Here is a 26,110-nt window from a genome sequence, read left to right on the forward strand (position 1 = left end):
ACCTTTCTTGCTGCTTTGAGAATAGAATGCCTACTTGTCACAGAGATTGCCCAGTATTTCCCTTTGATAAGTTAGTGTTGATCCCAAGTGCAAATAGCCCAGATGAACTTGTCACATGCTCTCGAATGGTGCGATCAGTGAGTGTTCAGCCTTTGGAAATCCCATCTAGGGCACTGCGTGTTTCAAGGGGGTCAAGCACTATTTGCTACTTCATCGGGCCAATGGCCGTCGTTGCTACTTTTAAAAATTAGATCTATTTAAACAAGGGATTGTTTGATTGGATGAATGCCATTTTCATGGGCACTTGACTCAGTTTTTTCTTTCTTCTTTTTTCTTTAATATTTCAGATGATGTAGTGCCATATTTTAAGACGGAGCCAGGCCTACCGCAGGTTCACCTGGAAGGGAACCGCCTTGTCCTCACCTGCCTCGCTGAGGGGAGCTGGCCTCTGGAGTTCAAGTGGCTGCACAACGACAGTGAGCTCACCACCTACACCAGCGAATATAAGTAATTGTTTGCTTAAACATGAGATTTTTATTTCAGGCAGTGTGTTCAGAATGTTTGCCTTGTGGGCCACAAGAGCACAAAGGGTGAAAATATTAGATTGAATTTCTACTGCACCTAGGATTAAATAGATTTAAACATATACTTAGAAAGGGAACTACTAGTCTGAAATAGGTTGCCTGTACACCTAGGATGTCTGTCATCATAATTGTAGAACATCCCGTTCGTGAAATTGCCAGACCAAAAAAGCTACAGAGTGCGAGATCTGCTTTCTCCTGGCAACAGCCCACCTGCCACCCCAGGAGGGCTACCGCTGGTCTGAACAGGATCTTTAGGTCAGAAGCGTCTGCAGCTTTAACTAGTCAAGGAGACTCCTTAGTGAGCTTGGAGAGTTGGGATGGGAGAGATGCAGCCAGGGCAGGATGGGCATGAGGAGGGGGTCTGCATTCAGCAGCAGAACCCACCCACCAGGGGCTGGGCACTGGGGTCCAGGAGTGAGACCACGATGCTGCGGGACCCGTTACAAGGACGGAGGTGGGGTCTGAGCCGTGGCCTCACTGGGGAAGTAGCAGCAGCAGCAGTTAGCCTGGGTGGGTGGGTGTGGGGATCTTTCCAGGTTCATGTCTGCTTAACCTCCGTTTGCGTGTGAGGATTGTTGTACTAGATGCTGCCGTTCCGGGCAGGATGGAGAATTAGTGACTGCCTGAAAAGTCCAAGAAGCCCCAAACAGTGCAAATCAGCAATGCCATGCTCCTGTTGAAATGGAGAGAGAGAGAGGAGGGGCCTTCTCGAGCTGTTTTAAATAGAGTAACGGCCCCCACTCGCCCTTTGCCTCGGAGGCTCTAGTAAGGTGACCTGTAAAGTGCACTCAGCCTGCCCGCAGTGTGGTGTGTGCGTGTGTTTTTAAAAAATCAGTTTAAAGTATATATGGTTATGCACACGGGATAGATTTCTTAACTAGTTGCCAACATTTAACGGTGGTAAGTATTTCATACACCTGCTTTCCAGCCCCTCCTGACTAGTCATCAGGCCTGGCCGCCCGGTTCTGCTGCCCCCAAGAAGCAGGCCCCGTGCGACACTGCCCCTTGGTAGAGGCATGGCCATGCTGGTCCCCAGTGCTCTCTGGTGCCCACCGCAGGGTGCCACCTTTGCTGAGCTTGGGTCCGCTGTCCGCCGCCCTGTATGGCCTCCTCTTTCATCGTTGGCACTTTCCTGTTGGAGTGTCTGCCGCTGGGAGCAATTAAATGGTTTTAAGAGTTGGTCGACGTGAAACAGACCTGGGTGTGAATTCCAGCTCCCCACCAGGCAGCGTGACGGCTGACTTCGGGCAGGGTGCTCATGAACCCCACTTCCAGAATCTGCAGAGGAGTGGTCACACCTCACTAGTGGCCTTGTGAGCTGGGAAAGGCTTGAATGTGTGTACACAGCATATTTTCTGAGCCACAAGCTACCTAGTAATAAATCCTAGGCAACGTGTTGTTGTAACATGACATTGCGGGCTTGCTTTGTTAGGGGGCGTGTAAGAAAGAGAAAGAGCGAACTTAGAAGTGAAAATCCTATGTGACTCATGGGCTTTAACAGCAGATGACTTGAGTTCAAACACTTCTGTTCAGCTCACTGCCTGTGTGAATTTGGTGACAGGTTGTCTCATCAGAGTGATCTCACTTTTCTTAACTGCAAAGTGGGTATAGCAGAGCGTACCTCAGAGGGTCGCATCAAAATTAAATGACATTTGGTGCCCCAGGATGAAAGCAATGATGGTTTTGAAGAATCCAGTTTGTTTGTTCTAATAAACAGCAGTAATTGGATGATCTACAGTGGTGGTCTTCACACCGGGTCCCAGGGCCATGGACAGTGGCTGAGGAGCTGTTTTGGACCCTCCATTCCCACTCATTTGTCCTCCGAAACTGAGCTGCCTGAGTGTGCGCCACACACAGGCAGCTGCCAGGAGCCCTCTCTTCCAGCTTCTCGTGCCACTGCTCCCGTTTCACAACAGGAGGCGCCCCTGCCTGGGTGGTCGTGCCCTACCACACCTTAGGGTGCAGGACACACACAGCTCCAAATACTGGGTTTGAACCAAATATTAGGCTTCTAGACAATCTGTAGGAGAGCTTTCTTACCTTTCCCTCTAAACATACTTTGCCTTTTAAGTGTATTTTATTGATCATGCTATTAAGTTGTCCCAATTTTCCCCTGTTGCCCCCCTCTGCCTGGTACCCCCCTTCTCTCCAGCAATCCCCCCTCCTTAGTTCATGTCCGTGGGTCATGTGTATGTTTTTTGGCTTCTCTATTTCCTGTACTATTCTTAACCTTCCTGTCTATTTTCTACCTACCAATTATGCTTCTTAATCCCTGCACCATTTACCCCATTCTCCCCCTTCTCCCTCCCAGCTGATAACTTTCCAAATGATCTCTATATCTATGACTCTGTTCCTATTCTAATTGTTTGCTTAGTTTTTCTATTTTAAGATTCAGTTGATAGTTGTGAATTTGTTGCCTTTTTAATGTTCATGGTTTTGATCTTCTTTTTCTTAAATAAATCCCTTCGGCATTTCATACAGTAAGTGGTTTGGTGATTATGAATTCCTTTAGTTTTTTTCTCACCTGGGAAGTTCCTTGTCTGCCTTTTGATTCTAAATGATACCTTTGCTGGATAGAGTAATCTAGGTTGTAAGTCCTTGCTTTTCACCACTCTGAATACTTCTTGCCAGTCCCTTCTTGCCTGTAAGGTTTCTTCTGGGAAATCCACTGACAGTTTTATGGAAACTCCTTTGTAGGTGACCCTCTACTTTTCTCTTGCTTCTTTTAAGATTCTTTCTTTATCTTTAACTTTTGGCATTTTAATTATGATGTGGCTTGGTGTGGTTCTCTTTGGGTCCAGGTTGTTTGGAGTTCACTGTGCTTCCTAGACTTGTATGTCTATTTCCTTTGCCAAATTAAGGAAGTTTTCTTTCATTACTTTTACAAATAGGTTGTCAATTTCTTGCTCTTCTTATTCTCCTTCTGGCGTCCCTATGATTCAGATGTTGGCATATTTGGAGATGTCCCAGAGGTTCCTAAGCCTATCCTCATTTTTTTTTGAATTCTTATTTTTTCTTTTCTCTTTGAAAGTTTATCTCTTCCTTATATTCCAAATCATTGGTTTGAATTTCAGTTTCCTTACCTTCTCTGTTATTTTCCTGTTGCTTATTCTTTATTCACTTAGTATGACCTTCATTTCTTCCTTTATTTTTTTTTTGCCATACTCAAGGAATTCTCTGAGCATCCTGACAACCTGAACTCTGCATCTGATAGTTTGGTTATCTCTGTTTTGCTTAATTCTTTTTTGGGGGGGATTGTTCTGTTCTTTCATTCAGGCCATATTTCTTTGTCCCCTCAATTTGGCAGCTGTCCTGTGTTTGTTTCTGTGTATTGGGTGGAGCTGCTTTGACTCCCTGTCTTAGTAGCGTGGCCTGTTGTAGAAAAGGCACCTGTAAATCATATGGGGTGGAGGCTTAGGTAATTGCCAGGGTGGGAAACCCACTTCACCACTGGGGTGGCTCTGGGAGGGGACAGTGCCACCACTTGGCTTCTGGTGGCTCACCCAGTGCTTGCCCTGTCTCCAGTCACTGCACCCTCTTGCTGTGTGCACCTGGTGCCCTTCCAGCTTCTGCCCTGGTGTTAAGTCTCAGAACAGGCAGGTTTGCTTACATTCTGTGACTGTGCTGGCCCTTCAAGTGGCAAAAATCTGGCAGTTTCTTCTGCCGCCCCAACCTCCGCTGGCATTACAGGCAGAGATAATGGGGATCTGTCTTCCCTGTGCTGGAACCCTGGGCTGTGTGGTCTGGGATCCCTGGTCCCAAAGGTATCCCTCCCATCTGGTCCACCTCTGCAGCCACTGCTGCCTTTTCACACCTCACTGCCCCTTCATCTCCATGACCCCCCCCACCTGTCTGGAGGAAGGTGGCTTCTTTAAATCCTTGGTTGTTGGTCTTGCGTATAGCTCAGTTTTCTGATGGTTCTAGTTTTGAGGTCTGGTTGTAATTCTTTCCAAGGTTGCAGGAGGAGGCCAAGTGTGTCTGCCTGCACGTCCATCTTGACTGGAAGTCCTAAACACATTTCTTGTAACTGCAAAGTATGGCACTAGAAATGGGATATTTTGACCAATCTTGGAGTTTTCTAATTTAGGTATGCTGTGTGTGTGGGCGGCAGGAGCGGTACTGGGTTTGGGTTAACCACCTTTCCTTTCTGTTCCCCAACTGTCATCAAAGACAGTTGTTCCCTGTCGTGCCTCAGGGAACATTGAACTAGAGCTGAGCAGAGACAGCCCCTGCAAGCAGCAGCTCGGGTGAGGGTGTGTGTTGGTCAGGCAACGCACTCCCGTGATGCTCCCTGGCTCATATTTGCATACATTAGAATTGGAATAGCCAAGATTTGTTTGAAATTTAAAACAAGCAGAGAAATATTCTACTGGTAAGCACCCTCTGCCTGCATTTCTCCTGGCCGGGTTTCAGATTTCAGGGAGGAGGAATACAGAGTTCTCCTTACATCTGCAGATCAGTGTTCTGTCTTGATACAGAAGGAGCAGATACTCCTTGGAAGTTTGGATACTGTTGGATACTCCTTGATACTGTTGGAAGTTTGTGCTTTATGTTTTCTCTAATATTCATGCAGAAGACGCTTTCATTAAGGTTGACAAAGAAAAACAACTATTCCGCACCAGGTCCATGTCTGGTTTGTTACTGCAGTGTGTTCTGCGGCAGCCGCGCGGCAACCTCTTCTCGGCTGGCTCGCTTCTTCCATGTATCCATCAGACCCCAATGGGCTGTGTGCGCACGTGTGCACAGTGCTTTCTCCTCTCTTTGTTGTTAATTTTTGTCTAATTGTGTTCACTCTAGTAGTAAGTAACTTCCTGAATAATGAAATGTAAAGTAATTGAGAAAAATCAGTCACTTCCATCTCACTAAGAAACACACTTCCTAAGTTTTTAATGTTTAATCATTACTTTTCAAAATATGTAATACATTTATTGTGTTTTGATTAACAGTGAACATGTAACCCAGATGAAGTTTTTTAAAGCACTTTGAACCTTTTGGTCAAAGGAAATTTTCTTTAAATTGCCATCTATATGTATATTTTTATTTCAGAGAAGGATGATGGGAAGTCAGTGTGTATCTTTAAGACATAAAAATATGTTACATTAGAATAAATTTCTGCGGGGTAAATATATTTAATGCTCAAGTTCAAAGAATAAAAAGAAACAATATAAAAGTTGGATTGGATACAGAGTTCATCTTTAAAAATCAATAATGTGGATATCAAAATCACTGTACTTTGTAGATTCCATTGGATATATTTAAAACAGTGGTGTAACAGTTTTCTTTTAAAAAGCTAAAAATACACTATGACATTACTTTATATATGCAACTACTTAAACTTATGGAAAAACAATTTTGGCATGAACTTGAAAATATTGGAGGAGACAGAACCCTTTTTGCATTGCCGTCTGCGTGAGTGAATGTGCCTGTAATCCGATGCTCTCCGGACAGTCCACCGGAAGACAGAGCGTTGCTGTGTGGCGGGAGTGACTCGTTACATAGGGCCATTAGAATAAGCAGGTGCTTCGCTTGCACTTCACTAGAAACTCGATAAGAAGAAATGGTTTTTTCCGAAGCAGAATGGTTTGGGGCTGACGTGATGAACTGTCTTCCGTTCACTGAGGGCTTCAGGCACTGAGATGGGCCATCAAGGACCCGTCACGTTTTGTCATCGTTTTTTCAAGATATAAAACCTCACTAAAAACCTCATGCTGTTTTTTCAGATTCCTCTTTCATCTCCTCACTCCCCATAAGCACACTCAGCTGTCATGCATTAACCTCCGTGAGACTGTTCCAAGTTCAAATTGAAAACACGGCGCTTTACGAAAATGGCAGCTGCATCCTGCCTGATGTGAATCCCTACTACCCTCCACTTTCAGTGGCAGTTAGGAAAATGCCAGCCCAGTAAAGGAGAAAATCATGTAAATTTGACAAAAAGTAGCATTTTCGGTGCTGCTCGTGTGATGGCCCGAGGGCACGACGGGGCCCAGCTCGTGTCAGCGCAGGCGCTGTGTGGGTGAAGTGACAGCCATCTCACTGTCACACCAAGGCTGCACACGCGGGGGCGACAGGCAGGTGCCCTCTGGGTTCTCCCCCAGAAACGTTTATTCTGAATTACTTCCTGTTTTGGAATAAAAAATATTTTATAGTTATATTCAAAGTATAAATCTCCAAGCCATGAATTTCTTAATGCTGGGCACACCACCCACTGTTAAAAGGGAGGAGTGGCTGATGCTCTGCACCGCTGGAACCTTCCAGCTTCCACTGTGGCCTGTCTCCGGGGTTCGCACTCTATGGCAGGATAATGGTAGAAATCTGACGGATGTTTATTCTTTCTTATCACAGTACAGAATGGGAATTGCTAAAGGAAAAGATACTTTTTCTTAAGCCTTGTAAAAAGACAAAAAATTTCACAATATCAATAAAAATTATGAGATATCTAGGAATCACCTTTGTAAGAAATGAGTAGAACCTTCATAGATGGTAGGTAGAAAATAGATAGGGGGAGGGCAAGAATAGTATGGGAAATATAGAATCTAAAGAACTTGAGACACGTGGTCATAAACTAAATGGGGGAGGAATGGTGAGGGAGGGGTGTGCAGGGTGGAGGGGAATGAAGGGGGGAAATAGAACAACTGTAATGGCATAATTAATAAAATATATTTAAAAAAAGAAAAGTAGTAAACATCACTTATATAAAAGAGTGTCCTAGATAGGAAATGTAAACATTGTATAAATGTCAATTCCTTTGAAATTATGGTAGAAGTTTAGCATCATTTCAATAGAAATCCCAGTGCGATTTTTTTTGGGGGGGTAACTTGATTCATGAGGTGGTTGCAGAGCTCATTTAGAAACATAAACAGAAAAATATGCCAGAGAATCTTAAAACAGAAGGTGAATAATAGGGAGGAATTTCCCCTTCCAGGAGCATATTAGAATGCCTCAGTAATTCACTAACATGCTAGTGGCATAAATATAAATATTCCAGAAGGGAGTTCAAACTAGACCATTGTATACATAAAAATACATAAACTCAAACGAGCATTAGAACCAATGGTAAAGAAATCAGTTATTTGGAAACAACATTGAAAAATGGACCCTCATTTTATAACAAACGCCAAAATGAAATTTAGATACATTTAAGAGTTAAATTTAAAAATTATAGGAAAACAAAGGTTAATGGTTCACAAATATATCAAGACAAAGTATAAAAAGTATTGGAAAAATTCACCAAAAACAGATCACAGAGAGCCATATCCAATTTGACAGTGTATGCTTAAATAATCATTACAAATGAAAAGGCAAATAATGGCCCTGGCTGGTGTAGCTCAGTGGATTTAGTGTGGGCCTGCGAACCAGATGATCGCTGTTCAATTCCCAGTCGGGGCACATGCCTGGGTTGCTGGCCAGTTCCCAGCAGGGGACTCATGACAGGCAACCATACATTGATATTTCTCTCCCTCTCTCCTTCCCTTCCCCTCTAAAGATAAATAAATAAAATCTTTTTTTAAAAAAAGGCAAATAACAAACCAGAAAAGTACTCACAACAAATCGGACAGGTCAGTTCTGTGTAAGAACCTGGGATTCTTTGAACACAGTGCTGGAGGCACAGGTTTGCACGAGGTCACCCACTTGGGGGTGCGCTCTCAGGCAGCGGGGGGCAAAGGCAGGAGCGATGCAGAGCAGCCCACGTAAAACCCAGATGGGGACTTTACCGAGCTGATGGTCATCACGGATGGCTCCAGCTAAATCCCACTGGGGACTTAAGGAGCCTTGTGAAGTGAGTCTCAGAGCTGAATAGCCTGAAGGGTGAAAGGAGGAAAGATTCATCTTTGAACTTCCTCCCTCGCTTGCTGAGTTTGGTCCCTGGTTGTCAGCCTGCGTGGCTGGTCAACCAGGCATGAATGCCACATACATATTCTGGTGCCAAAGAACTGTCAGAACGAGAAGCCGGGAGCATGAGGCGAGGGTTGGGGAAGGGTGCGGTCCACCGCCCCAGTGTGGAGCCAGTCCTGGCCGTGGGGAGTGGCGGCCGCAGTCGTGGCTCAGATGCAAGGCAGGTCCGGAGGGCTGTTGAAACGGAACACCAGAGGGTCAAATGGAGTCTGTTCCTTGGACCTCGGTGTCACTTGCACCTGCTACTCAGTGCCACCCACCAGAGTCCGCTCCAAGAGGTCAGTCAGTCAGTTTCTACAAGGACTTCGTAGGACAGAGTTAGTGGAGCAAGCTACTTTTCTTTTTATTGAAGCCAATGTCCTGATGCTGGTGACACAGGGCTGTGGGTACCACTGCCAGGACCACGGCTAGGGACACTGCCCCACTTGGTACAGGACATGTGAACTGCTCCCCGGTCCAGGGCTCCGCAGCACCCACCACCACTGCCATCCTATAAGTCTGCATCCCAGCCCCAGATCGCAGAGTCCACGACATGAGTGACCGCGGGCATCTCGGGTCTGCCTCACCAAGACTCAGGCAGGGGCACATTCTCCAAATGCAGGAATGTGGGGCAGATCCTGGGAGACTACGAACGCCCGCTGTCCACTCCAGCAAGGGCCAGGCAAAGTAATCGCTCTGGGCTGAAGTGGCCCTAATGCTTCTTCCTGGAGGTTTCTGTTGCTGCCCCTGTGGCCCCTTCTGAGTGGTAGTTCAGAACCCAGGTGGTGTTCTCCTACTTAGCAGAAAAGACATTCAAACCCTTGGTTTTATTGTGATTTTGTTCATTTCTCTTTAATTTGCTCTTCCTGGTAATGAACTAGCCTGGAAAGCACTCTGGCAGCCCAGCAGAATTGCGCCGTGATGCGTTGGCTGTAGACGTTCCCTGCCGTGTTTATTTGAAACTGGAGCAGCATTTTCCACATTTTAGTGGCATATGGTTCTGAGATTTTTATCATATTTTCTTATAAAGAGCCAGGGAACTTCCCCTGCTTAAAAATGTGTTTATAAACAGTAGGCATGCCATGAATATTCCCATCTGTTAGGTGAACATAATTTGTATAAGAATTCTTATAATAGGTGGAGTACTTTGCAACTTTTTTGTATATTTTCCCCCCTGGTGATAGTCAACTAAAGACATGGTACAAAACAGCATATGCCTAACACTGCATTTCGTAGCCATTTCTCTCTGTTGTCGGAAGGCAGCACTATTCTGTGCACCAGTGTGTTGGGTCACTGTAGGGACTCGGAAGGATTTAATGTCTCCTTCAGATTCTACAAAAAAGGAATCATAGGATGAATAGCAGCCATATAAACGGCTCTGCTGCAGCAATGAACCTGTCCGTGCAGTTTTCAGACACGCTCCAGTAGCTGTGCTTTCTTTTCCCCAAACTGTTGTTAGCTTTGTTTTGATATAATCTCAAAACTTCTTATTATAATCATAGTATGTGATAAGAATTGGTCGTCCTTCTAGTTTTATTTGTAGTTTAAATAAATGGCACTAAATCCTTGTGTTCAGCTTAATATTATTCTGATTATATTCATTAATTAATTTTTTATTTGAGAGGAACTAGTCCTCAGAAAAGAATCAAATTTTGAAGATTACAACTCAGCAATATTTTTCATAAAAGATTTTATTAGTCTTGCCATAGGATCTCAAGATGGTTATCAGAAGGAAAACATACTTCAATTAATATTTGCTTAATACTGAATTAGCATTGTTGTCCAAATGTTTTATTCACTTAAAAATTGTGCCTATCAGTTTTTTTTCAGGCTATTTGGACATATTTGAGTAAAAAGATGAGCAATTAGTTGAATTTAAATGATTTCAAGGTATGCTTTGGAACTGAGCAGATAAAACATACCACATGTAGTACCTTGTACCTGCTTTAACTTATTCTGACCGTACTCCATCAGAGAAAGTATTTTTAAGATGAGGGAACTCCTCCCAGAACATCTCCATAGTGAAGGATAGCATTGTTGTTTTCTGTTATTTGGAAAATAGGTTACCGTTCACCTGGGATTTAGCTTTCCTTTCTTATGACAGACGCCTTCCCATGTGTGAGAAATATCCCAGCCCCAAACCTTAAGCCTGATACTTGATTTGTTTGTGAACATGGCCTAGAAACCAATTAATGTACTCTCTTATGTAGTGTGAAAGCTTTGGCCTCGGAGCTGTAAAACTCACTTTAAGTGGTTCTGGGTCATATATCCTACTTGCTTGCGGATTTCAAAACATCCTAAGTTATAAAACTAACAGTAAACCTAAAGCAAGGCTCTAATGGAAACTGTATCTTCTATCCACATTTTTCCCCTATAAAATTTTACTGAGGTTTTCTGAAAGGCGTTGATTTGAAGGACGATCACTTATAGTCACAGGGATGGAAAATACAAACGAAGTGACCGTTCAGCCATCCAGCCAGGTTTTAAAATTAACGTAAGGCCATGTGTGGAGACGTAAGGGAAGCGTGCACACTGTGTGGGGAGATGTCCACGGCAGTGACCGGAGAGGCCACATTTGCCAGCAGGTCACTGCTCGTAATGACATCTGCACCCCATTCCAGAAGCACGGTTTAAACCCCCATGAAGAGTGACATGGCACATTGTGTTAAGACTGTTGCCAGTTCTAGAAATAATTTTTAGAAATTCTGAGAAAGAGAATTACAAAGACTTTGTATTGAGACGTCCAGTTTAAGTGTAATGGTTTTTCACTACTTGTATTTTTCATTCCTTCAACCAGCTGTGAGTGACACCCCCTGCACACACGGCACTGTGGCCACTCCAGGGGGACAGTGATGGACAAGACCAATCTGGACCCTGTTTCATGTCGTGTTTACAGCTAGTTGGGGAGGCGTAAATGGGTAAACTGCAGCTGCATAAGTGTGTAGGTCAGGGAAGGATTGCATAGGTATTAGTTCACCAAAAATAGAGTCTCCGTTGAGCAGCTCCCAGCTGTGATGCCAGGCTGCTCTAGAGGGGCCCCCGCTAATACTCGCATCTTATGTTTGGCAGGTACATCATCCCGTCTTTGCAGAGGCTGGATGCCGGGTTCTACCACTGCGTGGTGCGAAACAGAATGGGGGCTCTGCTGCAGAGAAGATCGGAAGTTCGAGTCGCATGTACGTGTCCACTGAACCATCTCGGGGCCCAGCGGCAGCTGTGGGTGCTGATCAGAGTCACTTTCAGCCATCCCGGGGCCTGAGATTGTATCTCGGGGTCTATTTGGAATAGAGCGATTGCTAAACGTGGTTGAGAGATAAGTAAGTTGCTGGTGTAGCCGGTCCAGTGATGACGATGGAACTAATGAGGTCAGGGCTGCCTTTTCAGTGCAACTGATTGAAGGCCCGATAAACATGGTGGAGGATTAAAAAACAGCAACAGAACAAGATGCCCTCTGTTTTTATAAATTAGTTTAGTCGCTCTTAGCTTTCACTGTAGTTTGATTCAAATGTTGTTAAAATAAATAAATAAACCCAGTTAGATAAAATTTCATCAATTCATAATCAGTCCTTTCCAATGATGATTTGTTTAGAAACCCTTTAGCTGTACAACAAAAAGTTCATGGATTAATGACCCCGGTGGTATTGATGTAGCAGTGATTTAGTTAATTCTCTGTTGGGCCCATTTACGAGGATGAAACTTGGAGGAGTAGCCAAAGGAGATGTCCAGATGCTGTGAGCGTGAGTTCTCACATAGCCATAAGGAGAGGAACAGGGGTGGGAAGTTGGCCCATGCAAAGCATTCCATGCTTTTCCATTCCAAAATCTGTGACCAGAGAACTGGCCTGTCTGCTTCATTAAACTGTGAACTCACTACCAAACATCTCTTCATGTAAAAGAAATAAAAAGTGTTATGAAATTATAAATTACGCACTAATACATCGTACAAGAAATCAGAGGACTCTTCAGAGCCCCCCGGTGGACTGTGCTAGCCGGCAACAGTTCTCTCACGTGTCATTTTGGCCCCGTTAGGGCCTGTGGTCTTCAGTGTGACTGCTGAGTGTATGAGGTGAAATCATTTCCAGTTATTTTACTGTTCCGTAATTACTAGTGCTGGAGTGAGATGCAGCTGCTAACACATATTTAGTCATATTTTTGTTTGCTAGGAAGGCATGAATTTTTCTGAATTGTGATGGTGAAGTCACTCAGCTAAATCTGTCTGCAGAATAATTTCAAATTTTTTCAACTGAAAAATTGGAAACACACTAAATAAAATCATACCACTAACATGTTTGAATAAGTTAATAGCTTGGAATTTATTTACAATTTACAGTAAATTCTACTTTATAAAATTAAATTTTAGACTTCTTCTCATTTAATTATTTATCTCCTTGTTTCTATCCTTTATCTCTTACATTTTCTCTTATCTCTTCTCTTTGATAACAAATTTTACTTTAATATAACCAGGAATGTTTTCCTAATCTGTTTAATTAGTTTACCTTTTTCCTAGAATATTAAATACTGCTTATAATATAGGAAATTGTTTTTTAATCAAAAAGCCGTTGATAATAGAGATATTCAGTGGACTATTTCATATTTCTATACATTCGGGCAAATATAGTATATGCACCAGACCTATGCACGTTCACACAGATCTGTCACAAATTTCAAATGGTACTAATTTAAAAATTGGCCACTTATACCCACATTCTAGTGACTGTTTTTCACCCCATGACCCCATTTTTAAAAATTGGTAACAGGTAACTCAAAGACTGGCATCAAACCTACCTACCCCAAACTAAGGCAGCAGTTGGGGTTTGGAGAACCCTCCAAAAATGAATCAGGGGTTAAAAATTATTTCTCCCAAAAGATCTCTGAGGGAGACAGTCACCCCAGAAATGAAGAGAAGGAGACACTGATTAGGGCGCCCATGGGTGCTGGGGTGAAACGAGCTGGAGAGACTGGGGAGCTGAGCGAGGTCTAAGGTAAGAGCTCTTTAGTACCGCGTCTGAAAGCTGTTCCTGGGGCTCTGGGAAGCCTGTCAGCAGGCCCAGTGGGCGTGAGCGAGTGTTCAGCCGCGGCTCACTGCATGGCCACAGCAGCACAGCCAGCCCGGGAGGCTCCCCCAGGGCTGCCCCCACCAACCAGTCTGTGTCCTGGGTGCCCCCGCAACCACCGCTCAGTCTCTGTCTCCCCACTCCAGGGTGGCGACAGAGGTACCTGCTGGGAACTACAATTACTTCCGTCTTGGGCCCCTCCCCCTCAGAAATGAGTTTCCTAGAACTTAAAAGGCCTGTTTCTTCCCTGCAGATATGGGAAATTTCGTGGATGCGGAGCAGAGGAAAATGGTCCCTGAGGGACAGGCAGCAGTTCTCAACTTACCGCCCATCAGCAGCTACCCCAGGCCTCAAGTGACCTGGTTCAGAGAAGGACACAAGATTATTCCCAGCAACCGAATGTGAGTTGTTTCAAACCTTTGCGCTTAAAGTACAAACCATGGCACTTGTTGGCACTGTTCACATACTAAGTTTACTGCCTGGTCTTTGAACAGAATAAGGTAGTCAGTAGCCTTGCCCCACACCTTAAGGGACCGCGACATTAAGCTTGGCGTGGAAACTTGTGAGAGCTTAAGAAAGCAGCCAGGTACCATAATTCTTAGTTCGAGCACACCCTTCCCTACTCCTCACAGCACGAGACACCCTGTTTGAACGAGATCTTTGAGACCTTGGTCAACCCTGAGTTGCGTTTAACTCCAAGTACGAATTCGGTGAGTTGCGGCGTTTACTGACAGCACTGGGGTTTTTCCTCTTCTTGCTGTCGGATACCACTTTCTTTGATGGTAATGCAGTAATTGCTGCTTATTGCTATTTACCCTTTTATCCTGCCGGCAGTTTTATTTCCCTTCATCTAATTAGTGGTTCGCCCATCTATTGCAGAAGAGCCACTTTGTGATTAGTTAAGCATTATTTCAAGGCGTTCTGACTATCCCACGTTAAATTTATTTACCTAATGGCAAACAGATTTTCTTCATTTAGCTCTGAGTGATTAAAAAGGACATTTAGCATATATTCCATAACTGGCCTCTTGCCGCGCAATTTAAAGACGATGCGTCACATTTCAGGGTTTCAGAGGCGAGTGTCCAAGAGAACCATGCCGCTACCAGCCATCAGACGGCTGCACGGAGACCAAAATCCCTGAGCAGAAACGCTCTGGCTTGTTTTCCAGAAGGGACCCGTGCAAGGCGACGTGCGGGTGGGTTTCGGACGACAGGGCCTGTGGGTGCGAAGCCTGCTTCCCCCACCGGAGCAGCGTGGAGCCCCTCCGTGAGGCCAGCCTCACCGCTTCCCACCTGGGCAGCTGAACCCTGCTCAGACCGAGGCTGTCCTCAAGTTTCTCTAGCAAATGTTTCTATTTTGGTTACTGGGAATAGGAAAGAGATTGAAATATATATATATATATTTGCCATATTTATATGGCAAATATATATATATATATGCCATATTTTAATTTTAGTAAAAGAGCAGTTACCTTAGAAGTAGGATAACTGCTATCCCTTTTTTAGTTTATTAAAAAATTGCTTAGGTATCCACCTCTATACTGATCCCAATTTTAACACATGACTCGAGTTGGAGTGAAACAAAGAGGAGCAATCCGTCCCCCGGTCTCTCAGAGACTGGCTGAAAGGAGGGCGACACAGCCAGTTTCCTGTGAAATGTCTCAGGGGGTCTCACGCTGAGTGGCGCAGTGTGGCCGGGCTGAGCTGGGGTGAGTCCTGGGAAGAGCTGGCCTGGGAGGGGTGGGCGATTGAGTGAGCGAGCAGTTGGTTGCTCTCCGCGGCGGGGGCTTCTCGTGCACGTCCGTGGGGCCTCAGCTGGCGGCGTGGGAGGAGTACTTTAGTTCAGTAGCAGATGAGGATATGGTAACTCATTCGTTAACCTGCACTCTGCATATATTCAGGCGACAATGTGTATCCAAGGACAAGGACGAGAGGGTGTGGAATGAAATTACAACTCTTAATTTTATAAGCTTTTTTCTTAACCTGAGGATTCTTGCTAAAGACTGTTTACTTCCTGATGAGCTAATAATGTAAAGACACTGGTGGGGCTTTAGCTCCGTGTCACACCAGACACATGGTCTGCTCACAGCTGTGACGCTGCCGATTGCCTCCAGTCTCAGCAGAGGAGCATCCCGTGCGCCTTTTCCTAATAAAGAGATGAGGGGAAGCTGATGGTGGATATTTACACCTTTGCAGGGCCCTTCAGCTACATATTTTCCACCTCATCGCCACCCTCATCCATGCTAAGTACCTGCTGTGCGAGGTGTCACAACTCGGTCCGTACTTGGTCTCCTCCACACGCGTCTCGTCACCAGAGACATGTTACTTTCCACTTGCAGGGAAGTTCAGCTTCAGCCCACCCATGGAGGGGGGTTTCACACTGCCCCGTCCAGAGGGTTGGCAGACAAGGGTCAGAGGCCCTATTCCACAATGGGAACGTTGGCCCCAAAACGTGCCCCTCGTGTTGCAACAGGGCAGCCTTCTGCACCTGCTTTTGACCTGAGCATCTGCAGTCAGGCCTCTGGCACGGTTTTCAACCTTATCTCATAACCTTCGCTGTGTTAGCTCTGGGCGCACGATGAAATGATTGTTTTCATTTTCAAGGGAAACAGTAAGTCTAATGTTTCCTAACTTGAAAAATTAGTTGCTTAGTCCATTAATAATTTTTTAAAAGATTTTATTTATTTATCTTTAGAGGGGAAGGGGAGGAGAGAGGGAGAGAAATGTCAATGTGTGGTTGCCTCTCGTGTGTCCCCCGCTGGGAACTGGCCTGCAACCCAGGCATGTGCCCTGACTGGGAATTGAACCACGGTTGCTTGGTTTGCAGGCCCGTGTTCAATCCACTGAGCTACACCAGGCAGGAGCCCATTAATAATTTTAACAGCAGCTACTATGTATTGGGTTGCTACTTTAAGCGTGTCTTCTCTAATTCTTACAAGTGCCTTCTGAGGCAGGTGTACTGAGCTCCACTGGGAGCTCTCCGAACAGAGGACGGGAGGTGCTAAACGACGGTCCAAGGGCACACATCTGGCAACTGGCAGAGCCAGCGTTCAAACCCAGTCCGCCTGACTCTAGTCTCATACTGCATCAGGCTAACTTTTCCTTGTACTTTATTCCACTGACCTTTCCTTGTGCTTTTGATTTATTTTTGTCATACACTGCCTTAGTTTGTTTGTTTTTTTCCTCCTTTTCTGTAACACCAGCTTTCAATCCGAAGCACCATAGGTTAGGATGGGCCACCCTGAGTCACGGGCACCTACAAACACTCGTGTGCACGTCAACGCAGAGCGTGCCTCTGTGTGCCTGTGGGTCTTCTCATCCCCAGTCTGTTGGTCACTCGCTTTAGAAATGTCTCACAAAGAGGAGACAGGCGTGGCCTTCCAATTAAGGCCCAGGCTGTGTGGAACTCGGAGGTAGGGGGTGGAGATGGGGGCTCTCCCTAGGTAGGGGTCACCGGGTGCCTTAGCACAAGGTGGGCAGCAACTGGGGTCGGAGCGGAGGGGTTACCACGTGCAGGATCTGACACCCAGTCGCTGGCAGCCTCTTTGTTCTTGAGCTAGACGTTTGTTCAGTGAGGAGGTTTAAATTGTGTGGGAGAAGTGGCAGCGGAATTGATCACCGTCCCCAGAAAAGTAGCTGGTGAGTGTCCTGGTGGTGGCTCTGGAGAAAGGCTGACCGAGTCACTGGCTGGGGCAGTGAGCACATGGTGCATGCAGTGGACAGGTGACGTGCTACAGAACCGTGCACTTGAAGCCTGTGTAATTTTATTACCCAGTGTCACCCCAATAAATTCAACACAAATGTTTATAAAAAGAAATGCGTACAAAGTCCAGGCTGCACTGTGGGCATTTTCTCCATTCACTCACCCAGCAAATGTTGAGGGCAGACTGTGGGCCGGGTACCACTGCAGGCTCCAGAGAGACAGCAGGAACGAAAGAAAGCCGCTCCATGCGGGTGGGAGGGAACTCCCTAGGGGATGCGAATCCGACATGCCAGCCGGTGACACAGAGAGGACGAAGTGAAGCAGGTGACACGGGCCGGGGGTGCTGTTTTAGATATGGAATCAGAGGGGGCCTCTGACAATAAACCATATGAGCAGAGCCTGGGTGAATCAAGGGGGGAGGCATGGGGTGTGTCCGTGAGGACAGCAAGTGCAAAGGCCCTGAGGTCGGGGCTCCAGGAAGCCCCTGGGATGGTGTGGAGCTGGGGAAGGGCTGCAGAGGAAGGGCTGCTAGGTGGCAGCGGCCAGAACTATAGGCACAGGCTGCTTGGCCGTGGTGTACACTTTGGCCATGACTGAGAATTCAAGCAGAACAGCAGCACAGTCTCACCTAGGATTCTTCCGTTAAGAATCGTGTTGTGCACAGACTGGTGGATGACAGAACAGGCAGCCGGGAGGCCTGGGCGATGCTTTACCACAGTGACCCAGGCAGCTCCGGTCAGGGCGGTCTGGGTGGTGGTGGTAAGAAGGTCAGATGGCAAAGGTTTGGAAGCAGAGTCAGTGGGGTTTCCCACTGGGCTGGGTGTGGGGCATGGCAGAAGGTGGGAGCCACGTATCCCTAAGACTTGCGGGTAGAGTCACCACTGGGGACAGTTTGGGTGAAGTGAGTTTTGTGTGTGTTTGTGGGGTTGGTGGTGGAGTCTAAAATCTGTGTTGAAGGCATAGGTTTGAGATGCGTAGGTTTGAGATGGACAAGAAGATCCAAGGCTTAGACGGTCATACACATCAGACAGACTTGGAGTCAGCAAACAGATGGGGCATTGGTGCAGTGACGGTGTATAGAGGTCTTTAAAGCCTGGTATGGACAGTACAAGCCAGTGAGCAAAGCCCAAAGAGGTGGCCACATCAGCAAAGATGCTCTTGGCTAAAAGTCACAGAAGATAACTGACTAAGAAAGAGAAAATGTATCAGAGTATTTACAGAACATGGAACTGAACTGGAAGGAGAGGACTGGCTCATAACCAGACTGCTTCCCAGGCACAAGGAGCAGGGGGCAAGTCAACTTCACTGGCCTCCCCAGGTTGTCCAGGTCCTAATTCCTGGAACGCGTGAGTATGTGAGTTAACAGGCGAAGGGGGATGGAGCGCACAGAAACAATAGGGAAGTGGTGAGGCGAGACAGTAGGGGAAAAGGACAAGGCCGAGGCTTTGCAGCGTGCAGTCCAGTTTAGTGGCCCGCACACGCCAAACGCTGGCCGCTCTTTCTGTGAACATCTCGCCTTCAGACTCCAGCTGGTGAGGGTCATGACCCTGGGTCACATGTGCAGTCCCTGTCTCTTCAGGTAGTGGTACCCTCCCCTGGGTGTTGACCATCTGAACCTCTGTGTTGTAACTCCACACGGTGCGGTGCCTAACAGGTGTACCACGCTGGCGCGGCCGAAGGGATGAATGGACCTGAAGCAGAGTCAGGTAGAGTCTGCAAACTTCCTCCCCAGAGAGGGAGAGAACAGCGTCAGCGAAGGGGAAATATAACTTGGGGAGCAAAACAATATTGGGAAAGAATGGCGACTACATTGTACTGAGAATTTTGAACAGGAGATTCTGGGCTTTGTTTATCTGAGATGAAAGAGCGTGTGTTTATTTTTCAACTGCACTGAACCGGACATTGGTGTGCTGTCTTTGCATATCAAAGGTCAGGGTAGCCTTGTCCTTGCAAATGGAGTCTGATTTGATGCTAAAATTGTGCTGTGCTATTTTGGTGTAGATATATGTTATTTGTTTCCTTTTATTTCTCCAAATACGAAATGTGAATGTTGATGTCGTGTAGTGCTGCTCTTACCTACAGGAGGTAATTTATGGCAGCAGTTATCAGATTAGGACGCAAAAACTTGTTCAGTACGATGCCATTCTTTTCCTTAATTGCAGGTTCTTGTGCTCAAATTGCATCCTGTAGCCTACCTGACAGGAATGTGTGAGCACAGTGTGCTCGCGTGGGTTTTCCTGGGAATGCGAAGTTTATAGAGTAAATATTTTAAACCTCCAGCCAGCTTTGCGAGGCAACTTGCGAGGCATGATCTGAATTGTGAAGTATGGGCAGTAAACCGCATCCCAGGTGACTTCGAAGCTGTCTGACTCATAATTGTTCATGCTTAAATACTGGAACACCCACTAACTCATTGCCATTTCATCGCAATTGCTTCAGGAAGGGTTTGTTTAAATTAGCACTTGTATTGGAAGTCACAACTTAATGACTGAATGAAGGAGATCTGGTTGTAATGATATTTTTATAGTTAACTGGGCTTTCAAAAGAGTACGCTTTCAAAAATTATATATTATATTTTATGGGCATTTTGTGAATGTTTATAGAGTATTCTGTACCAGTGAATTGAGCCATATTTGCTGTAAGCAGAAAAGACTAGGTGATACCGGCTCCAGACCTGCTTCCTCACTAACCCTGACCTTGGGCAGACGCCATCCTCTCCTCCACCTCAGTTTCTCAGGGTGAGGCAGGTGTACTAAGCGACCCCTGAGAGATGCTCTGCAAGGGTGCTCATGGCCAGTTCCGCACGTCCCCCTCCGTCCCTTAGTCCACCCACTCAGGAGGTGTCCACCGAGCGCTTACTTAGTGCCTGGTCAGGGACTGGAGTGAGGCTTTGGAGGTGCTGCCGTCAGTGAGTTATGGCCCAGTGTGGAAACAGGTTAATAAACAGGATACTGTCGGGGCAGGGTGGACCTCACGAGAGGGATGAGTGGGGCGGGGTGAGAGGGAACTGAGCGGGGGAGGGAGGGTGGCTGCCACTCCGCAGTGAGGGGTTGCAGACAGCCTCTCTGAGCGGGTAACATTGTAACAATCACTTTCCTGAGTCCTAATAATTTGTACACAGCACAGTGCACAGGCTTGCAGCACAGGGGTCGATGGCTTATAACGCGTGGCTGTAATCACCATCCCAGTCAGGTCCCCTCCTGCAGTTGGTGCCCCTCCCCCTTACCACGCACCCACCCACTAGTCCGATTCTTATTAACACAGGTTAGTTGGGGCTGTTCTGGAATTTCTTATTAATGGGATCATAGAATATGCAATCTTTTGTGTCTGGCTTCTTTTATTCCACATAATTTCTGTGATAGTCTCAGCATGGTATTTAATAACAGTAATTATTAATATTGTTGAGTGCCAGGCACTGTTTTAAATGTTGCCTACATAATGATTCATTTGATCCTCCCAGCAGCCCAATGAGCTGCACTGGTATTGTTCTCACTTTTCTGATACGAACTAAGGCAGAGGGAGGCCAGGAGCTGACCGTGTGGGCGCTGCTTGGCTCCCAAGCCGGCGCTCCCCTCGGTGCTGTCTGCCTTCCCAGGGTGGTATCGGATGAGGGCCAGCCACGCGGGTCCGGAGGCCGATGTTCTTGTCAGAGGGGCAGATGCACACAAAAGGTGGGGAGGGCTCGTGTCTGCTCAGCCGAGGGGCCACGGTCTGTTAGGGTGCCGTGAAGGGGCAGGGTGCAAAGAGGAGTGGCCTGCAAAGGATGCGGGCCTGGAGGCCCCAGAAAGCAGGAAGGAATCTGGACTCTATTCCCTGCACAGAGAGGGGTCTTTGAAGCACGTGTGGGCTTTTTGAAAATTGTGGTAAAATATTCATAACATGAAATTTACCCTCTTAGTTGTTCTCCAATCTGCAGCTCAATGGTATCAAGTTCATCACATTGTACCACCCCCCGGACTCTTTGGTCCTATAAAGCTGAGGCTATCCCATCCCCACCACCCCTCCCCCTGCACCGCCATCCATTCTCCCCTCTGTCTCTATGAAGCTGTTTCTAGGTCCTCAGTTAAGTGGAGTCATATAGTATGTCTTTTTTTTTTCCATTTTCAGTTAAACACAGCATTTTGAGTTAGTCATAGATTCCCATGCAGTTGTAAGAAATAGCACAGGGAGATCCCCTGTACCCTCTGCCCGGTTTCCCCAAGTGGTCAGAACATGTGACACTGAGCCACAGCCTCACAACCAGGGTACTGACCTGGCTGCAGTCGGGACGGGAGCCTTCCCATCACCCAAGGAACCCCCTTCCTTCAGCCCTCACCCCCACCCTAACCCCGGGCAGTCACCACTGTGTCCTCCATGTCTGTGCTTCTGCCTCTCAGAGACTGTGATGTGAACGGAGCCATGCCCGCCACCACTGCGGGGTTGGCTTCTCCACTCGGCATCCTTCACTGACTCGTCAGCCTCCACATGGAACACTAGTTGGTTCCTTTTTCTTGTCTGGTGTCCATGGTGTGGGCCTGCCACAGTCTGCATAGCCACCACCTGTGGAGGGACATTTGGGTCAATTCCAGTTTTTCGCCATTGTGAACAAAGCTGCTGTGAACATTCTTGTACAGGTTTTCATGCAGGTACATCTTTGTTTCTCTTGAATAAATGCCCAGGAGGGCAATGGCTGAGTTGCATGGTGATTGCATGTTCATTTTTTTAATAACAATTTTTGAAACATTTATTTGTTTGTTTGTTTGGTTGGTTGGTTGGTTGTTTTTGGAGAGGGGGAGAGAGAAACACCAATGTGTGGTTGTCTCTCACGCCCCCTACTGGGGACCCGGCCCATATCCCAGGCCTGTGCCCTGACCGGGAATCAAACCAGCGACCATTTGCTTCACAGTCTGGCACTCAATCCACTGAGCCACAGCAGCCAGGGCAGTTTTTTAATAACAGCTGAAGTGTTTTGCAGAGTATCTGTACCATTCTGTGTCCCCACCAGCAATTCTGAGTGTCCAGTTTCTCTGCTCCCTCACTAGCATTGACGTTGTCACTGGTTTGTGTTCCAGCCATCCTGATAGGTGTGTAATTATAACTTGTTGTGTTTTTAATTTGCATTTCTCTAATGGCTGATGGTGTTGAACATCTTTTAATGTGCTGGTTTTACAAAGAACCAAATGAGAAGAAACTAAACGTACTGAAGTGAAAACTATAATTATTTATTATAAAAAGTTAACTGAATGGGTGAAAGAGATGACAACATGCAGCTGGAATGAGAAACGTTATTCTGGTAGATCTGAGATAAAAAGATGGCGAACAGGGAAGGTGGGCTGAGAGACATGAAGGCTAGAACAACCAACAGACATCCAAGAAGCGTTCCAGAAGGAACAATGGAGAGAATGGGGTCGTGTCCAGAGAGGTCATTGTAGGGATACGCCCTAAAATGATGAAACCTGTTCCCTGGCATGGTGTTAGGAGGGGCTTAATTGTGGGGTGGAGCCTCATCACGGCATCTGTTCCCTTATAAAGAGACCCCAGAGAGCTCCTCACCCTTCCGCCACGTGAGGACAGTGAGCAGACACCAGCCAGGAACCAGGAAGCAGGCTCCACCAGACACCCAATCCACCAGCACCTAGATCTTGGACTTCCAGGTTGCAAAACTGTGAGACATAGGTGTTTTGTGTGTAAGTGACCTAGTCCATGGTGTTTAGTTATATGGCCCTCATGGACGAAGACACCTCCCCAGGAGGTCGTCTACCCTGGGTAGGTCACAGAGCCCCCTCGCCCCCACCCAGTGCCTCCACTCCATGTGGAAGTGTGAGAGTGCTCTCCTGCCGGGCTCGTCCTGAGATTCAACATGAGAAAACCAGTGACAAGTCATTTACCAACTAATATTTGAGGAACTGAAAGACCACCTGCTATATGTTGCCCCGAAAATCATGTCCTGATCTGACCTCAAAGGTGTCCTGCATAGACATGGCCCTGCCTGTGGTTGTGCGTATAGATGTCTCCTGGGACTTAGCCAGCTGGGAGGGACCTGGGTGAGAAGGTGCTGGAGAAGGGCTCAGGGTGCTCTGCCCAGGAAGCCTTAGCTCCTGCACAGACCACACAGATGTCGAGGCCCGCGACGCCGGACGCAGATGGACTCGGTGAAGGCCGTCCTGGCATCTTCTCTCTGGCAGTGTTTGCTGGGCACGTGCAGGCCACCGCTCTGGGAGAGGGGGGACCCTTCCCATGCCAACCGACTAGTCTGAGGGAAGGGCGTCTTAGAATTACCTGGTTCCATTTGAGTTGCCAATGTAGTGTTTAACTTTAATGACAAGAGTTTAATATTCTCTGTACCAATTTTTCATTTGAAAATAAATACTACTTAATTTTGCATGAGCAAATCTGTGACAATAATGCATTTCTTCACAAATATTAGCCTATTATACATCTTAAGTCAGTTGCCCATAATTGCATTTCACCAACTCTACTTAATACTTTAATTAAAACTTGGATAATTAAAATACAGTTTTAATGAACAATAAATTCCGAAGTTGCCAAGCCTGTAATGTGTTAGTTAAATCATACCTTGTTCTTTTTTTAGCTCTTAAATCTGTATCTACATTGTGTTTTGAAATGGCACCAATCATGAGCAAGAGCCATTTTTAATGCATATAGTGTATAAACTGCTGAATAATATGTCTCTCCACGGCTGTCACGGGTCCACTCACCCCCTTGCATGTGGCTGGTTGTTTACTGCTAACTTTACTCCCTTGAAACAAAGCGACACCCACCCCCCAGTTTCAGTGTGATGTAATCGACATATAACCATGTATTATTTAAGGTGTACAAAAATGCTTTGATGTATGTCTAAATTAAGAAATGATTATCACGACAAGTTTAGTTAACATTCATCACCGCACATAGTTACAATTTTTTTGTTGTGGTGGTGGCAGTGAGAAGTTTTAAGTTCTTAGTAACTTTCAAATGCACAGTTCAGTGTGGTTAACTGTGGACACTGGGCCGTACATCACATCCCAGGAGAACTGGAAGTTTGTGCCTTCTGATCACCTTCAACTGTTCCTCCGCTCCTGCCCGCCTTTGGCAACCACCACTCTGTTCTCTGTGACTGCGAGTTCGGGTTTTTAGATCCACGCGGGAGTGAGATCATCCGGCATCCGTCTCTCTATGACTCAGCTCACTCAGTGCAATGCTTTCAGGGTCTGTCCGTGTTGCCACACACGGCAGGATTTCCTTCTTTTCTAAGGCTGAGTAATAAAACTCCTGTTCTCTTTGCTCATCCACTGACGGACACTTGGCTCGTTTCCCTGTCTCGACTCCTGTGAATAATGTTGCACTGGACATGGGGTGGAGGGACGTCTTCCAGATAGTGACTTCAGTCCCTTCGGATGTGCGCCCAGAGGGCGGGGGTGGGGGTCACTGGATCGCACGGTGACCATTTCTAATTGTTTGAGGAGCCCCCGAACTGTCCTGTGTAGTGACTGCTCCAGTTCACGTTCCCGCCAACAGTGCTCAGGCTCCCTGCCTCCACGTTCCTGTACTTACCTCGCCCTTTTGACAATGGCCGTCCCACAGGTGGGAAGACATCTCATGGCAGTTTTGACTTGCGTTTCTCGGAGGATGAGGGATGGCAAGCCCTTCACGGGCCCGTTGGCCCTGTGACTACCTCTTTGGAAAGGCGTCTACTCAGCCACTTTGCCCACTTGATTATTTTTTAGCTGAATTATTTCTCTGTCTTTGAAGGCCCAGCAACTCAGCACAGTTCTCAGCCACACTAAATCATTCATGCTTACTGGACAAGTTGGTGTGAGTTTCTGATACATAGATAAATAATATGCTGCAGACGAGCAGGTCAGTGGGTGGAGCATTGACCAGATGTGTCAAGGTTGTGCACGTACAAGAATCTACCAAGGAACGCACGGATGAGCAGAACAGCAAACCAGTCTCTCTCTCTCTTCCTCTATCTCCTCCTCCTCTCTCTCCCCCTCTAAAAATCAGCAAATAAAAGTTTAAAGGTAAATGAATTAATAATAGAACTTGAATCGTTCTGGGGAGGTGGTAAGTGTCGGCATTCTCTGGACCAAGACTCAGAACAACGGAGTGTTCGTCTCAGCTCTGCCATCTTTAACGGCCCCAGCCACGGGGATAGATGGAGGTGATAGGAGCTACCCCACCCAGCTCTTGGCATTATTACAAGAAACATTTATTTGATGGAGAAAATTATAGGTGTGAAACACTTTCTGACCTGTAAAGTAAATAGAAGGCAGTGGTATTATTTTTATTATTCCCACCTCTGCTCATTATATTCCCTAATTATATACATGATGATGCATTAGTATTCGAAGTCGACTGCTCATCAGCTCGTTTGGAACTGTGGGTTTCCAGGAAGCCTCAGTGATGGTGTTGCGGTCCTTGGGGTACTGAGTACAAGCAGGCCTGCCCTGCCCGCTGCCCCTTCCCCTGCGCTCCTCCCTGGGGAAGGGGAAGGCAGTCTGATCAATGGCTGAGTAATTAGGGAGGCACTTCCTTCTGTGGGGCATATGGGTGGTTCGTCACACAGTTGAATATAAGTGACTTTTACTGGTTTCCTTTCTAGATTATCTGTGTCAGTGTTACTCTTCCCCAGCAGGGCTCCTTTGTTCGTTGGCTCCTTCTTTGGTTCCACAAGCACCTAATTGCACCGGCAGCGTCTGTGGGAGGTGCTCCTAGAGAGTCAGACTCCCTGGGAAGGGCAGACGCCTTGAACTTGGGCTGGGGGAGTCCTACTGGAGCTAGGAAGTCCAGAAGACTTTGTAATGCTGTTTCATCTGCAGTCCAGGCGCAGAGCACGGTCCTCTGAGCAGCTCCTGGTGATGCTCCAGGATGCGTGTTGCCCCATGTATCAGAGGGCATCTGAGCCGGGGGGTCAGAG

At 46.6% G+C, this 26,110-nt stretch overlaps 1 protein-coding gene across 1 annotated transcript in view; it reads left to right on the forward strand.

Moving 5' to 3' along the window:
- The window catches only part of SDK1 (sidekick cell adhesion molecule 1), a 577,655-nt gene that overhangs the window by 238,885 nt on the left and 312,660 nt on the right, over window positions 1-26,110 (forward strand). The window contains exons 2-4 of the mRNA XM_053656995.1: window positions 348-507; window positions 11,526-11,632; window positions 13,763-13,910. Coding sequence (XP_053512970.1) covers window positions 11,590-11,632; window positions 13,763-13,910 — 191 coding nt within the window. The 5' untranslated portion in view covers window positions 348-507; window positions 11,526-11,589. The remainder of the gene's footprint in view (window positions 1-347; window positions 508-11,525; window positions 11,633-13,762; window positions 13,911-26,110) is intronic.

The sequence above is a fragment of the Artibeus jamaicensis genome, unplaced genomic scaffold (assembly GCF_021234435.1).
Source record: "Artibeus jamaicensis isolate MK-2021 breed Jamaican fruit bat unplaced genomic scaffold, CSHL_Jam_final scaffold_3151, whole genome shotgun sequence".
NCBI classification, from domain to species: domain Eukaryota; kingdom Metazoa; phylum Chordata; class Mammalia; order Chiroptera; family Phyllostomidae; genus Artibeus; species Artibeus jamaicensis.